Here is a 15459-nt window from a genome sequence, read left to right as displayed (position 1 = left end):
CACAGTTCAAAAACATCAATTCTTCAGAGCTCAGCTTTCTTTATAGTCCAACTCTCACATCCAAAGACGACTACAGGAAAAATCAACAAAGGTGGACCTTTGTTGGCAAAGTAATGTCTCTGCTTTTTAATATGCTGTCTAGGTTGTCATAGCTTTTCTTCCAAGGAGCAAGTGTGTTTTAATTTCATGGCTGTAGTCACCATCTGCAATGATTTTGGAGCCCCCAAAAAGAAAGTCTGTCACTGTTTCCATTGTTTATCCATCTATTTGCCATGAAGTGATGGGACCAGATGCCATGATCTTAGTTTTCTGAATGTTGAGTGTCTTTATCTCCAAAAAATAAGTCTCAGGGGAAGTGGTGTGGAAGTTACTTCCGGGGTGACGTGCCCCTCCCCTCCCTTGGGGACATTTGGCGATGTCTGGTGTGGAGTGTGCTGGCATCTGGTGGGCAGAGGCCAGGGGCGCTGTTGGATACCCTACAGTGCACAGCAGCCCCCCACAAAGAGTGATTTGGCCCCTGACTCTACAGTGCCAAGGTCACGAACCTGACCCCATGGTGAGCAGCCCTGGTCTCTATTTTTAGCTCCAGAAGAGTTAATTCCTCAGGTTAACTCCTGCAAATGAAGGCTTGTATGTGCCAGGCAAGCTGTTGCTTTGCTCTAGTCCATCCACAGCTGTGATAGGGACAGAGTAAAAGGAGAAAGCAGGTGATTAAGTAATTAATCCCACTAGGGGATTGTAAGTAGAGAAAATATGGGAGCCCCTGTAAGTTGATGATTACTCCAGAAAATAGGTTTGCTTCACTACAAAACCAAGCAGGCTTGCTTAGCAACAAAACCATGCAGCAGAAGCACAAGGTATGCCCCCCGCCCCCCCCCCCGTAAAACAGTGGTGCCATGAGACCCACATCTTGCCCAGTGAGCTCAGTAAGTTAGTGATCCCTAGGACATGCTCTCTGCACACAGAAAAAATGAAAATTTGTGCACCTAGATTTACCATGTAGAAACAAGAAAACTCCTTTGCATTAGGAGGAGCTGATGATGAAAGCATGCCATCTACTCAAGAAAGAGACGGTCTTCTCCCCCTCCCCACTTCCTTTGTTTATAAAACTGGAGCCCAGTAAGTTCTTGGGGCACAGAACTTCTCACCTGCCTGCTTGTAAACCTCACATGCATCTTGTTCTATTAAATCATTTATCTATCACTTTGCCCCTCTTAATTCTTTTCTGCACTGAGACATAAAGAACTGTTTGTATTAGAGCTCTTTGGAGCCCCCAGAAACAACACCCAATGGTCTCAGCTGGACAGGATGGATTCCTGGTGACAAACTGGAAAAAAGACAGGAGGACCAGAGGAAATCGGAGGAGACCCAGCCCTGCTGTTGATGGAGCCCTGCTGACACCGGACGTTGGGGCCGAGGCTGACCACAACTGCCAGGTCCAAGGCTTGGGCTCTCCTATCCCAAGGGTCATGAGTATGACCCAAGGAAGCTATCTGTCAGATCTGGAAACAGGACCTGGCCCTAAAAGCCAGGAGTGAAGGAATCACCAGGAGGAGGGGTTCTGAGATGCTCACGGCAGCTTCTATATCAGTGACCTTTGAAGCATCCGAGACTAAGACAGAAACATGAAGAAATGCGTGGTTTTGTCAGATCATCAAATTGATTACAACTGACATTTTCTCAGGGTAGATGTGCAGCCAGGGTTATTTATTTATCTTTTTAATAAGAATTTTTTAAAAGAATGCATTTAAAGATTCTCTTCTTTACCTTCAGGGTCATTGACTTTTTTTGTTACAAATTTTATTTAATCTTCAGAGTGAATTTATTTTTAAGATGACATCTCTTTAATTGTTTTGGCTATGGCATGGGACACATGGGATCTTAGTTCCCTGACCAGGAACTGAACCGGTGACCCTTGCATTAGGAAAACCTCCAGGGAAGTCCCCTTTTGTAAAAAATCTTTTTGGCTCCACTGCACTCGACATGTAAGATCTGGAATTTTAGTCCCATGACTAGGGATTGAACCGATGTCCTCAGCAGTGGAAGCTCAGAGTCTTAACCACTGGACCACCAGGGAAGTCCCCATAGCCAGAATGATTTATCTCAAGTGGGTCTTCTCATCTTCAAAAGGACCCCATGAGGTTGTTACTATTCTCTTGTTTGTTTAGATGGAGAAGGGAGGCCAGGTTAAGTACTTAGACAAGGTCATACGGTGGGTGGGCAGTGGGGCTGGGGGTGCCCCAGACTCCAAGATCAAGATCCAAGATCACACCACAGGGGCGATCATTCTAAATACTTAATCCTAAATTGTTCTCCCGGCAACCCCTGGAGGAAATCATCACATGGCCTTTTGTCCACACACGTGGCAATGTACGCTCTGGCTTGTGCATCTGCCTCTTCTGGAAGCTGGGGCTATCGTCTTATTCCTCTAGAGTCCTCCAGGCCCATGTGGAGCCTGACATGCTTCAGCACATTTAGGCAGTCCAGCCCCAGAGTCTGCTCTCAGCCACTACGTACATACACTGATTGCTCTTTTAAAATAACTGAAGCGAGACGAACCACTTCTGGGGATATGCTCAACATGAAGTATGAAAATTCAACTTGTATCCCGTGCACTAAAGCCTGATTCCACACAGGGCAGAGGATGGCCTTGGCCTTGGCCTTGCCCCCCTCCTTCTCAGGGGCCACGCCAGCATGTCCCCCGGTCACTCCTCCTGGAGCCCCCCTGCTCTGCACACCAGGTGGAGGTGAGGCATGTGAGATGCTGAGGTCCCTGCTGGGGTGCTGAGATTCAGGTGGAGCAGGCTCAGGGGAGCCCCTGAGGGGGACCCTCTCTGACCTCTCAGGCCGGCACCTCCTCACCCTTGACCTTCCTACCCACACCAGCAGCCGCCTGTCATTGCTCGAGCCCCTGCAGGGTGAAGCTTTGGCTGTGAGTCATTTCCTCGGAGGCGAGGGAAGCAGGAAGAAGCTGATAGAGGGAGGAGCAGACGTGTCAGAGTCAAGTCTCAAAGGGGACAGAGCGGCCCAGGACCGCGCAGGTCGCAGAGCTGTTGAGGGATGACTGAGATGACGGCCAGGAGCACCGACCCGCACTGCTGTGGTGTCCGGCCGGGCGCCAGCTCAGGGGCTCCCACGTGTCCCCAGGTCTGCTCCGTCTGTGTAGGTAAAATGACCCAGCCGGTCCCCTTGGCCTCAACTTGTCCATCCGCCTCATCCAGTCCCCTGGCCTCAGCTAGCCCATCTGGCCTCAAGGCTGCTTATCTTCTAGGCTGGCCCAGGCTCACCCTGCCCCTTGATTCCCTGCCTTCTTTGTTAGTGACATCCTTGCCCACGCGGGGTAGGCCTCTACCCACCTCCCTTGGGGACCCCCCTGCAGTCCCCAGCTCAGCGGCCTCCCTCATCACTGCCTGAACTTTTCCTCCTGCTCTGCATGGAGAACCCTCGAGAGGCCTCCCACACCATCTTGTCTCCTAGGAAGAGGGACTAACACGCTCACCTCACCGGACACCTGTGACGTGCCAGGTGCAGACGCGAACTCACTGAATCCGCACAACCACACTATGCCCAAGGCTCCCTTCTGCCCATTCTACAGATGAGGAGACTGGGGCTCAGAAACGCTGTTTGGTCCAAGATCACATATTTAGGAAATGAAAGACAAAGATATTTAAACCTCATTCCTTCCGACTCCACGGCCCACAGTACATACCAGCCCTCCTTGAGGTGGTACTCCTTGATCAGCGTGCTGAGCCTGAGGCCCAGCACATGCCCTTAACGTGTGGTTGAGGGAAGACCGTGAGCCTTCACACCTGGTGTAGAACCACTTCCAGCCCAGCCCAGTGATGGTGGAACGCTGGGAGCTGCGGGGAAAGGAGACTGCGCCTGGACTCTACCTGCGGGGGCTGTTCCCCCACGCGGTGTAGGTTTCCCAGAAAGGAAGCTGGCAGGGTGGGGGCGGGGGTGAGACAACAGATTTGCATCCCAAGGGGTCTCCTTCTGCTGAAGTGAAGGCTTGAGCCTAGCTCGCTGCCCTGCAGAATGCTTCTAGGCCTCCAGATCGCTGGATCTCCATGGAAATTAGTCCGCCAGAGAAAGAAGCTATTTTAAGGACATGCGATGAGAGACCCTGTAGGCTGGGATAGAGAAGCTAGCTGTGGGGGAGAGCTTTTCTGAATGACTCACTCATTTCCCTCCTATGGGGTGGGGAGGGGAAAAAATGGCATGGGAAAAGAACGGCAGCCCAGGGAGGAGGAGCGGCACAGCCGACCCCGACACTGGGCGCCACGGCCACCATATTGCGGGTGGAGATGCCGGGCGCACGCTGCTGGGGGAGAGAAGCCTTCGCGATCTCAACACTTCTGTGGCCATCAGATCCGCTGCTTCCAGCCAGCTTTCCTGTCATGCAATTAAGCGAAAAATTGCTTCTTAGAAAAAAAAAAAAAAGCGACTGCAGCCGCTTCTGTAACCCCAGGGAACACAGAATTCACTGTAGGGGCAGGGAAAGCCTTTGTGAGGAAAGCTTGTTTAATCCACCTCCTCAGTTAGGGAGCTTGGTGAAGAACGGCTAAAACCACACAGAGGTAAATCACTTTAGGTGATAAAGAGGTGGGACTCTCTGGGTTTCCCTCTCATCCTGCTATTTATTGAACAGGGACTCTGGGAGGCCCAGGGTGGGAAGCAAGCAGACATAGGGGAGAAATCTGGCCCCAAAAGATGGTGGTGGACCCAAGCCTGGGGAGAAAGGTGGTCAGGGACCCTGAGGGGTGGGTACAAGGCTGAGCAGCTAAAAGGACAGGAGTGAAAGCCTTTAATTTTACAGTTTCCAGTTTTAGGCATCAGAGAGGGCCCCACTGTCCCTCAGCTTGCAGTCAAAGTCCTGTTTGGTGCAGAAGCAACTGGTATTGGAGATTGGGGCAGTGGTGGGGGGAACACTGAGCCTGCTCAGGGTGCCGGAACTCAGACCACAGCTGCTGCTAGTCACTTCTGGGAGCCCTCAGAAATGGTGAGGTGGATGTCCATTCCAGGTAGGGGTGGGCCCAGGCAGCACCCACGCTGGCCCTCTGAGCTGGGCACTGCTCTCTGACCCATGAACGGCGCAAACTGCTCCTGCAGGTGGGAGCCTGTGACCTGGCAGATTGTTTTCATTTGTTTACCATCTCTGGAGCTCAGCAATGAACACTTAAAAAGCCAGGAGGAACTGGTGGCTGCAGGGCATCCCTGGAGTCCCGCAAAGACATGTGCCATCTCCAGTGAACCCTGGTCCTTGTTGTTCAGTTGCTCAGTCATGTCCAACTCTTTGCGACCCTGTGGTGATGGCACCCCACTCCAGTGCTCTTGCCTGGAGAATCCCATGGATGGAGGAGCCTGGTGGGCTGCGGTCCATGGGGTCGCTGGGAGTCAGACACGACTGAGCGACTTCGGTTTCACCTTTCACTTTCATGCATTGGAGAAGGAAATGGCAACCCATTCTAGTGTTCTTGCCTGGAGAATCCCAGGGACGGGGGAGCCTGGTGGGCTGCCGTCTATGGGGTCGCACAGAGTTGGACATGACTGAAGTGACTTAGCAGGACTGTAGCCGGCCAGGCTCCTCTGTCCATGGGATTCTCCAGGCAAGAATACTGGAGTGGGTTGCTGTGCCCTCCTCCAGGGGATCTTCCCAACCCAGGGATTAAACCTGCATCTCCTGCATTGGCAGGCGGATTTTTTTTTTTTTTTACCACTGAGCCACCAGGGAAGCCTCCTGGTCCTTGGCCAACTTCAAACCCTTTCTACAGAGTCCCCTCTGTCAGGACAATGCTGGCCCATCTCCACTGCAAACCTCCATAACCACCCCTCCCTAGGCGGCTGCTCAGCAGCTCCAACAGCCTAGAAGCCCGTCTGTGGCTGAACGTCAGGAAAAAATGCCGCACAGATGGGAGCTGAGAAAAGCACAATTTATTGGTCATGCAGACTGACACACGTGGGGATGTGAGATGCGTACCCGTCGTCCTGAACTCACACACACTTCTGGATTTGGTTTCCTACATTAATTTCATTACGTCAAAAAGCAACAGACACACAAAAACATCACCAGTCCATTCTCCTAGTAACCAAGGAAGCAGGGCCAAAAGCCATAGAGTTCAGAAAGAAAAGACTGCTTTGAGGGCTAGGAACCAAGAGGCCCGCCCTCCCAGCAGCCAAGTGGGAAAGCTGGTTTTCTGCAGCGACTAAGGAACAGCAAAGACTTTTCCGTCACCTCGATGAGATAAGGCTCAGGGCGTGGCTCATTCCATGGCCTAGCGGTGCCTGCCCACCTGGAGGAGGGCACGGGGGAGGGCATGGGGGACTTGGTACAAGCCTGGCATCTTCAGTCTGGGCGGAAGCTGAATCTCTTTACTGGAGAGCAGGAATTGATTTTCCTTCTACTTCTGACTGAAGAACTCGGGTGACCCAGAGAGACCCCTGTTCACACAGGCTCAGCTGGATCCCAGTGGCTTTAGCTGTAGCACTTTGCATCACTGAAGCTAGACAAGGCCAGGTTCACTGTACCCTAAATTAACCACACACTCAGAGCTTCCTAAAGGCCAAGCCCTTCCTCACTCCAGGAGGGCACTGGCCTTAATTTTTAATGCTTTGTCCAAACCACTCAGGACATACTGTTTTGAACTGGAAGGGGGTGGGGCGGTCTGGGAATGTGGTTTTAGTTGACTGAAGACTCAACTTGTAATGTTCATAAAGCACTTAGCACAGTACCTGGCAGGTGCTGAGTGCTCCACACATGTAGCCATTATTATTATTAATATTATTATTACTTGTATCTCCACCCAGGAATCAGCACTCTAGTTCCTTTCTTCAAAATGCTATCCGGAACAAGGCTCTTGGGTCCCAAGTACCAAGATCAAGCTGGGAGCCCAGGTGTGTGGGTTGTTGGGCGCCCATCCGGAGTGCTGCTTCTTCCAGCTTCAGCACTGACGGTCAGGTTTCATAGCCAGTGCCCCTTGCTGACCACACAGAAGCTAGGCCCTCTCCGGAAAAACACGAAGCCCTGTGCAGGAAGCTGGGTAGGAGGAGTGAACAGGGGTCCTGGGAGAGGGTCCTAGTGGCTTCGTGTTGCTCCTCTGGGCTCCTCTCTCACTGGCGGCTCACCAGGGGCTTCACTGCAGGACAAGAACAGAAGATTCAGCACTGCGTCATTGCCAGGCCACAGCTAACTCAAGGTCCCCATGTCTTTGCGTGCCCCCATGCTAGAGCAGGCTTCCCCTGACATAGTGTTGAAGAGGGTCAGCACACTATTCTCAGAACTTACACGTAATCCATTACGTATGTATATATGTTATATGCATACACAGTAATATGTAATATATTTTAAATAATATGTGATAGATAATACATACTTTACATGTAAATTGTAACATACAACAATGATATATAACAAAATTTAGTCCTCCCTATAAACCTATGAGGCAGGTTCCACTGATTGCTCATCCACGGACTGATGCGCAAACTGAGGCCCAAGGCCCAGAGTCAGAGACTGGGGGAGGGGAGAGAGCTGGGATTCAAACCCAGGACAGTCTGGCTCCAGAATCTGCTCTTAACCATTATTTGTTCTGCTGAAAAAGAAATCTGTAGGAAGGAAGGGGACATTGAGTATGAAGTCTCTAAAATGCTAGGAAATTTTAAAGAACTAACACTAATGATGATGATGAAATAGAAATGATCTGGGCTCTTTTATATTTATGAAGCCTTATTCTTCTGTGGTGTTGGACAAGACTCTTGAGAGTCTCTTGGACTGCAAGGAGATCCAACCAGTCCATCCTAATGGAAATCAGTCCCGAATATTCATTGGAAGGACTGATGCTGAAGCTGAAACTCCAATACTTTGGCCACCTGATGCAAAGAACTGACTCACTGGAAAGACCTTGATGCTGGGAAAGATTGAAGGCAGGAGGAGAAGGGGATGACAGAGGGTGAGATGGTTGGATGGTATCACCAACTCGATGGACATGAATTTGAGCAAGCTCCAGGAATTGGTGATGCACAGGGAAGCCTGGCATGCTGCAGTCCAAGGGGTCACAAAGAGTCAGACAGGACTGAGCGACTGAACTGATTCTTCCCTGCCTGACATAGAGGACTCAGTTTACCCACAGCCCGTCCTTTAAGCCTTCAACTGTAGGAGCAGGGATTTTTGGATATAGGCTGGGTTCGAATCCTGTATTCACGTCCTTTCTCCTTTGCAGTTCCCAGGGCAGGGTTTCTTGGAACCCACTCCTGGGTAGGGTTGGTCTATCGCATACATGGCCGTGGATGAGGGCCCACATGCACCAGAGCACGGTTCCTAGCCTGGTGGGTTGTAGCAGATGCACGCACACACAGGCACCCTCCGACCACGCAGGCACCGCCTGCGCAGGTGCACCGAGCATACTCCCGACATGGCTGGGTAGCACTCACATGCACCCACATGCCCCTGCAGCGCACACCCGCGCATGCGCACCCGCCTGCCGCGCGCCCGGAGCGCACCTGCATGGCGGTCCGGCTGAGCGGCGCGTCCTCCGGCCGGTGCTTGGCGTGGTGAGGCAGCTCGGCATTGTCGCGGTAGTCGCGGCCCTTGGAGTGCTGCAGGTGCAGGACAGCCGGGCTCTTGACCGGGAGGGGCGGCCGCTGCCCCTGGGCGGGCAGGGGCTGCTGGCTGAGTTCCGACCTGGAAGGCTTGATGGGCCTCTTGACCGGCACCGGGACCGGCACGGGGACCGGGACCTGCGAGCCGGCCGGGGCCTTGGGCTTCCCTTGGCTCTTGTCCCCGCCCGGCGGGCGGCCCTCGGAGGTGGAGCAGGTGAAGGAGCGGACCCGGGGTGTGGGGCTGAGGAAGGGGGCGGGCGGGGGCACCGGCTTGCCGGTCCCCTTGCTGCCCTCTGCTTCCTGGGCTTTGGAGAGCAGGATGCTGGGTGACACGATGCCCGGGTCCGGGCAGGGCGGGGGCTCCTTCCTCAGCATCTTTGGGGACTCCTGCTCTTTCCTGGGAGCCGGCTTCGGGAATGTGCTCACAGACCCGTACAGGGGGTTCTCAAACATCTCGGGCTTAGTCAGCTGCAGCTCCTCGGGAGGCGAAGGTTCTGCCACACTCTTCACCACATCGCTGGGCCTGGAGCGTGAGAAAGAAGACGCACAGGGAAGAAACACAGATGGGGAATGACTGCTGAATGCCTGCGGAGTTTCCTTTGGGGGTGATAAAGACCTTTCGAACTAGATCGAGGTGGTGGTTGCCTTAACACAGTGAAGGCACTCAATGCCACCTAGTTGTTCACTGGAAAAATGTTGCTGCTGCTGCTGCTGCTAAGTCACTTCAGTCGTGTCCGACTCTGTGCGACCCCATAGACGGAAGCCCACCAGGCTCCCCCATCCCTGGGATTCTCCAGGCAAGAACGCTGGAGTGGGTTGCCATTTCCTTCTCCAACGCATGAAAGTGAAAAGTGAAAGTGAAGTCGCTCAGTTGTGTCCGACTCTTAGTGACCCCATGGACTGCAGCCTGCCAGGCTCCTCTGTCCATGGGATTTTCCAGGCAAGAGTACTAGAGTGGGGTGCCATTGCCTTCTCCTGGAAAAATGTTAGGCTTCATTTTATATTATGTGAATTCCACTGTGATTAAAGAGACAAGAGAAGGAACTCTTACTCTTACTCTTACGTTGATGGTCTCACAGGTAACCTCCACTCTTTCCTTGGACATTTTCTACCATAGAAACTGTCCACACAAGAGCATCACTAAGCAAGGGGGACTAGCGAATTCTGCTCTGAGCCACAGAGGAACAGAAGTCTGTGCTACTGGAGGGTCCCAAGTTCAGAAGCTCGGTTTAACAGAAGCATGGAAGGCCCCCAAGTGTGAGACGCTGCCCCTGGCGCAGGCGATGGACGGGAACCAGACGAAATCGGTGCTCAGGGGACCCACAGTCCCTATTAACACGGTGTTCTTTCCTCTGCATAAAGCCCTCTCCCCGGAGAGCTCCTGGTGAGCGTGGCTTCCTTTGTGCCCTCATTCAGAGCGAGAAGAAAACAATGGTGTTCGTGCTGAAAATTAGAAGCCACCTAGAGATGTGCCAGGAAACAAGCCAGTAGCAAGAAAAGAGGCCTGTCTGATTTATGGACCGAGAAGGAGGTCCACGCTGTCCCTAGGGTAGGTGAGAGCTTCCTTTGTTTGTGTTTCCTGATTTACTTCTGCTCTTGCTGGAGGTGGTTTCCTGCTGAGCGAACTAGGAGAACCAGGAATGGGGACACATTTTGCTTTCTGGCCAGTGGCGTGATCTCCCAGGGGCATATTCTGTGTTCTTCAAAAATGAGGAAGCTGTTGAGAACAAAATGTGGGTCCCCTTGGAAAACGCACTGAATCGGTCAGGCCGTGACACCTCATACTGATGGAGTGTGTGCTGCAATGCTGCTCAGAAGTTTCTGAACAGCCACAGCTAATGGACTCTTTAGGGAGGAGGAGTGGGCAGAGGACAGAGGCGAGATGCCATCCTCTCACTGGGGCCAATGAGACAAGATGTGGGGTTTCGGGACACGGAGAATTGGGCTGTCGCTCATTACTTTTTGGAAAGACCTGGAAGCAGTTGCCTAAGCAGAAGGCCACTCCTCCCCTCTGGGCCATCCTCGGCACCTGCTCTGGACCCCCAAAGACCTCTGCTCTGAGTTAGCCTGGGGAGGAAGGGGCAGAAGGGGAAAGCAGCATTGGGTGAAACTTCACCTGAAGTTTCGGATGAAAAGGCCAGAAGGAGAAAAGAAAGGTCCATGGCCTGTCATCTGAAGCTTGCTCTAGTGATGAGATAGGAAGGATCCTGCTTGCAGAGAGTTAGGGGCAGGGCCAGGAAGCCGACCCTGGATGCAAGCATTTTGCTGATTGCAAAGATGGGCAGGCAAGGCAAGCTTCCCTCAAGGAGGGGGCTTCTGTCACTGTCAGAGAGGGGGAGGCCTGGTGGGGCAGGGAGACTGGGCAAGACCGCTTTTAAAAAGTCTTATTTCCTTGATGGGAAGTCACAAGGAAGCAGCTCCCATAGTAGCCACGGCTGTGGAATCAGCCAGCCCATCCCCAGGGTACAGAGTGGGTTCCTGGGGCCAAATGACTTCACTCCTCAGATCCAGAGTCTGTTCTTTTCTAAAGGAGCAAAGCACCAAGCAAGGTCTGAGAAGAGCCCTCTTTCTCTCTTTTTTTCTGTTTAAACTTTTTATTTTGTATTGGGATATAGCTGATTAACAATGCTGTGAAAGTTTCAGGTGGACAGCAAGAGGACTTAGCTATACATACACACATATCCATTCTCCCTGAAACCCCTTTCCCAACCAGGCTGCCACATAACATTGAGCAGAGTTCCCTGTGCTATACTGTAGGTCCTTGTTAGTTATCTGTTTTGAATGTAGCAGTGTGTTCATGTCCATCCCAAATTCTCTAACTGTCCCTTTCCTCTGGCAACCATAAGTTCATTTTCTAAGTCTGTGACTCTCAAGGAAAGCCCCCTTTCTAACCACATGACTTCAGTCCAGGGTGACCAGTTGTCCCGGTTTGCCCAGGACTTAAGGTGTTTCTTGGGATGTGGGATTCCTGGTGCAAAAGAAGGGGACAGTGTTGGGCAAACTGGGATATCTGGTCACTCTGCTTGGTTGTGCAGTGTCAGGACTGGGACACCTCCTTTCCCGTAACCTTCTCTCAGGCCGAGTGAGGGCTCAGGAGCAGCAGAGGACTGCAGGCAGGCATGGGAGCCCCCAGCTTCTTGCCTCCAGCCACCTCCTTGCTGAGAAGTAAGCTGAGCACCCACCCAACCCTGTATCTACGATGTCCCCTTTCTGAAGCTGTCACCTGTAAAACAGGAGGGAACTGCTGGCCACTGTGTGCCCAGATGTGTGCTTGAACTTGTGCTGTGTTTAGGTTAGCACAAAGAGACACTTGCTTTGGGAGCTTAACACCATTTCACTTGAACAATCCCCCTGTTCACTGTGGTTATTTCTAACTCTGTTTCCTGGGGTTGCCATAGAGAGGACCTTTGCCAAAGAGGTGCCTCAGGACCCGCCATACCATGGCTTTTGTTCTCATTTTTCCCAGAGAGGAACCTAGGCTGCTTCTCCTTCTGGGTTTCTTACGGAAAGACCAGAGTCCATGATGTTATCAACAAAGTCTGAAAACTAGAGGTATAGAGACAAGGCTGAGCCTGCCCTGTCCGGTCCCATCCTCCTTCCTTCTGTCCCTTCCATCCTTCCATTCATCTGCCCAGTTTCTTTTTTTAAGAGAACAAAACTTAAGAGAGTTATAAACTGCCCTTCAAGCCAGAGGAAACTCCAGCCAGGCCCGGTGAGAGTGTTGGGAGTGGCAGGAGATGAGGGGAAACATGTTCTACAGCACGCTCTTCCTGGACTCTGAATTCACGACAGAAAATGCCAAGAGGAACGTGGGACCTTAAGAGAGGGGAAGACAGACCCAGAGTGGTCCCCCCGAAGACATCATAAACGGTACCGGCAGCCCCCAAAGGAAGCCTATGCTGACGATACTTTGCGCATCTTCAGTCATTGTTAATTAAGGTCTGCCCTTTTAATTTCTGACACCCTGTGGTTACGGGAAACCTGGAGGGCTCTGGAGCCTGGCAAACGTGTGGGTTTGTTTGGTTAAGGCAGCGGCTGTGTGGGCTCCTCCCAGGCTCCCAGCCTCCGGGCACGTGCTGCCTGGACCAATTCTAGATGCAGGCTAGCCTTCTCTAACCACTGGGTTTTTCCCGAAGTTTCATGGCCAAACCCCCTCCTCCCTCTGTGGGCTGACTGCTCTCCTCCTCTTGGGAATTCCCAGTCCCAGCTGCTGCTTGTTTGAATTGGTCTCAACAGGACAGAAGGGACAGTTGCACCTGAGACCAGGAAACACCGTGGTTGAGAGGAGACTGAGGAACTGGGAGCTGGGGAGGGACTCCTACATGGAGATTCCCATCTCTGTTCTGCAGGGCCCTCCCGGGAGTGGGAGGTTGACAGGCATTTACTGCTTATAGAACCGTATTTTTCAATGAAGGTTGTTTGTACAGGACTGTGTTTCTCTTTGGCAGTATGTTTAAATTTTTTTCTCCATGTTTAAAAAAAAAACTTTCCAGGGACTTCCCTGGTAGTCCAGTGGCCAAGACTCCACACTCCCAGTATAGGGAGCCGAGGTTCGAACCCAGGTCAGGGAACTAGATCCCACTAAGTTTGCATGCCACAAGCAAAGATCCAGTGTGCCGCAACTGAGACCTGGCATATTTAATATTTAATATTCAAATATTTAATATTTAAACATTTAATATTTAACATTTAAATATTTAAATAAATGAATATTAAAAAAACGCCAATAGGGCAGCAACTGGAGATTCCACCTGCATTTCTCAAGAAACTCCTGTGTTCTAGGCCCTGAGGGTGAGTCAGTGACCAAAGTGGGACACGCAGCCCCACCCTTCTAGTCGAGGCCCAGGCTTCCTGTCTGTGAAAAGCCAGGGAAGGGTGAGGTCATGGTGAGAGGACACTCACCTTGACTCCTGTGTCCTGAGGCCGGGGCCCCGGGTTGCTGTTGACGATGTAAACTTCTTGGGTGATACGGGTGGTTGGGAGGGTGGCGTCGGGGGGCCCTCTCCCCTTCCAGGCCCCAGGGCGGAGTCCTTGAGTGGCGGGTCGTAGCTCCAGGCGGTGGGCTGCTGGTCGGGGGACAGGGTCTGCTTCAAGTGCCCAAAGTTCCCCACCCCCATGTAGCTGGGGTTGATGATTTCTGTGATGCTGGAGCTACTGCATGGAGGGACCCTGCTGGGGGAAGGGGGGACACAGTTACACCTCACAGCTCCTCTGGGGCAGCACCGGTCTGAGGACAGTGTCTTTTGATGTCCCTCGGGGCTCCTCAGGGTCTCCCCAACCCCGGTGACTTTCCCCCTTAGAACAAGCTGGGGCTTTTAGCTCTGGAGCCACATCTGCTAATGTCCTTGGTCCTCAGGAAATACGACACCCGTCCCGTGCGATCATCTCTGTAGCTGCTTCCTCCTGGAGTGGGCGTCTTTCTAGTAGGCTATGCCTTCCCAAGGCAGGGACTGCACTCTACGTGCCTTGGTTTCTCTAGAACCTGACACATGGAGGTACTCAGTGTTGGCTGAACTGAACTTAGCAATGCAGAAGAATCTCCCTGGCCTTGTCGCATTCACACCAACCTCCCCTGAGCGTGGGGTTTGCGGTCAGAAGCCTCGGAGCTGGAAGCAGGACAGGCCTCTTGTGGCTGGCACTTTCTTTCCCTGTGAGTCCTTGCTTTCTCTCTCTTCCACTTCCCCACTCCCTGTCCTGGGTCTGTAAAGCCAGGCTAGTTTGCAGTGAAGTCCTGGCTCTTACCCACTCTCCAGGCCCCCAATCTACCTGTTGGCAGGTTCCCACTGCTTCATGGGGTCATGGCTGGTAAGGCTTTTCAGGGACTTGGGTCCACTGGATTCATCCCGCTCCGTCTTCACAAAGTCTGCAAGAAAGGGGCCGGGAAAGACTTGTGAGGGGGCAGCCCCCAGGGTTTGGGCCAGGATGGCTCAGAGGTGTCCACTGGCATGCTGAAGCTGGAGAGTGAATACTGGCTGCCTGAGGGCAGATTCTGAGACCTCATGTGTGTTTGGTGGTCGATCAGTTATGCCTGCACAGCTCCAGGGCTGGGAGAGCGGGCATGTATGACCCAGAGTTGTCATTTCCTGCAACATCTCCAGCTCGGTGGTGTCAGTGAGGGACAAGCAGGCAGCTATTTTTTGGCAAATCTGAATAAAAGAAATACAACAAGGCAGTGCTGCAAGAGCACTCAGTGCCCAGAGCCAGCCTGTTCACAAGCTTAATGGGGAACTGGGACCCCATCTTCATAACTGACTCTGGTTGTGGCTGCAGGGGTACCAGGTCCCCCTCAGGTCCAGATCCTGCAAGAGAAAGCAGCTCCCAAAGGCAGAGCCAGGAGGCACACGCATGGGAGGCGGCACCCTCGATGCCCAGAGCCTTCCACGATAGGGGCTGCCAGACTGTTCATATGCACGAGTCCTGCTATCTCGTGAGCGGCAGGACCCCATCACATTTACAAACTTACGGATGCTTAGCAGGGGCTGAACCTGCACTTTCACCCTGGACCAGCCACTTGGCTCAGCTTGTGACCTTCAGCCAAACACTTAACCTCTCTGTGCCTTCGTTTCCCTATCTATCAACCAAGGACAAGACCTTGCTCTCGGAGCTATTGTGACAGAGAAATGAGGTGGCATTTAATAGATAATCGTTTCATGCATCAAGTATAAAATGAAAGCCTGACTCATTTTAGACACTGTTATTTGAGCACTTTTGAGGAAGAATTAAAGCGAAGAGGAAAAGGGAAAGATCTATTGTCTGAGAAGGAAGACAGACTTGATTAACATATTTTGAGCAGCTCTGTGCCTCTCAAATCATTTATTATTTCAAGCAGGGAGGTTTTAATGGGATGGATACTATTGAGAAGGA

At 52.3% G+C, this 15459-nt stretch overlaps 1 protein-coding gene across 2 annotated transcripts in view; it reads right to left on the bottom strand.

Moving 5' to 3' along the window:
* Positions 1-5806: 5806 nt before the first annotated feature.
* The window catches only part of INPP5D (inositol polyphosphate-5-phosphatase D), a 136428-nt gene continuing 126775 nt past the window's right edge, over positions 5807-15459 (bottom strand). The window contains exons 24-27 of one of the 2 annotated variants that reach the window (XM_055586490.1): positions 14362-14458; positions 13498-13767; positions 8497-9118; positions 5807-7136 (exon numbers count right to left, since the gene is read on the bottom strand). In XM_055586490.1, coding sequence (XP_055442465.1) covers positions 7134-7136; positions 8497-9118; positions 13498-13767; positions 14362-14458 — 992 coding nt within the window. In that variant the 3' untranslated portion in view covers positions 5807-7133. The remainder of the gene's footprint in view (positions 7137-8496; positions 9119-13497; positions 13768-14361; positions 14459-15459) is intronic. The other variant, XM_055586491.1, reaches the window with a different exon arrangement.

This window comes from Bubalus kerabau, chromosome 6 (assembly GCF_029407905.1).
Source record: "Bubalus kerabau isolate K-KA32 ecotype Philippines breed swamp buffalo chromosome 6, PCC_UOA_SB_1v2, whole genome shotgun sequence".
In the NCBI taxonomy this organism is placed as follows: domain Eukaryota; kingdom Metazoa; phylum Chordata; class Mammalia; order Artiodactyla; family Bovidae; genus Bubalus; species Bubalus kerabau.
Note: the sequence above shows the minus strand (reverse complement) of the source record. Positions and strands in the feature narration are given on the sequence as shown.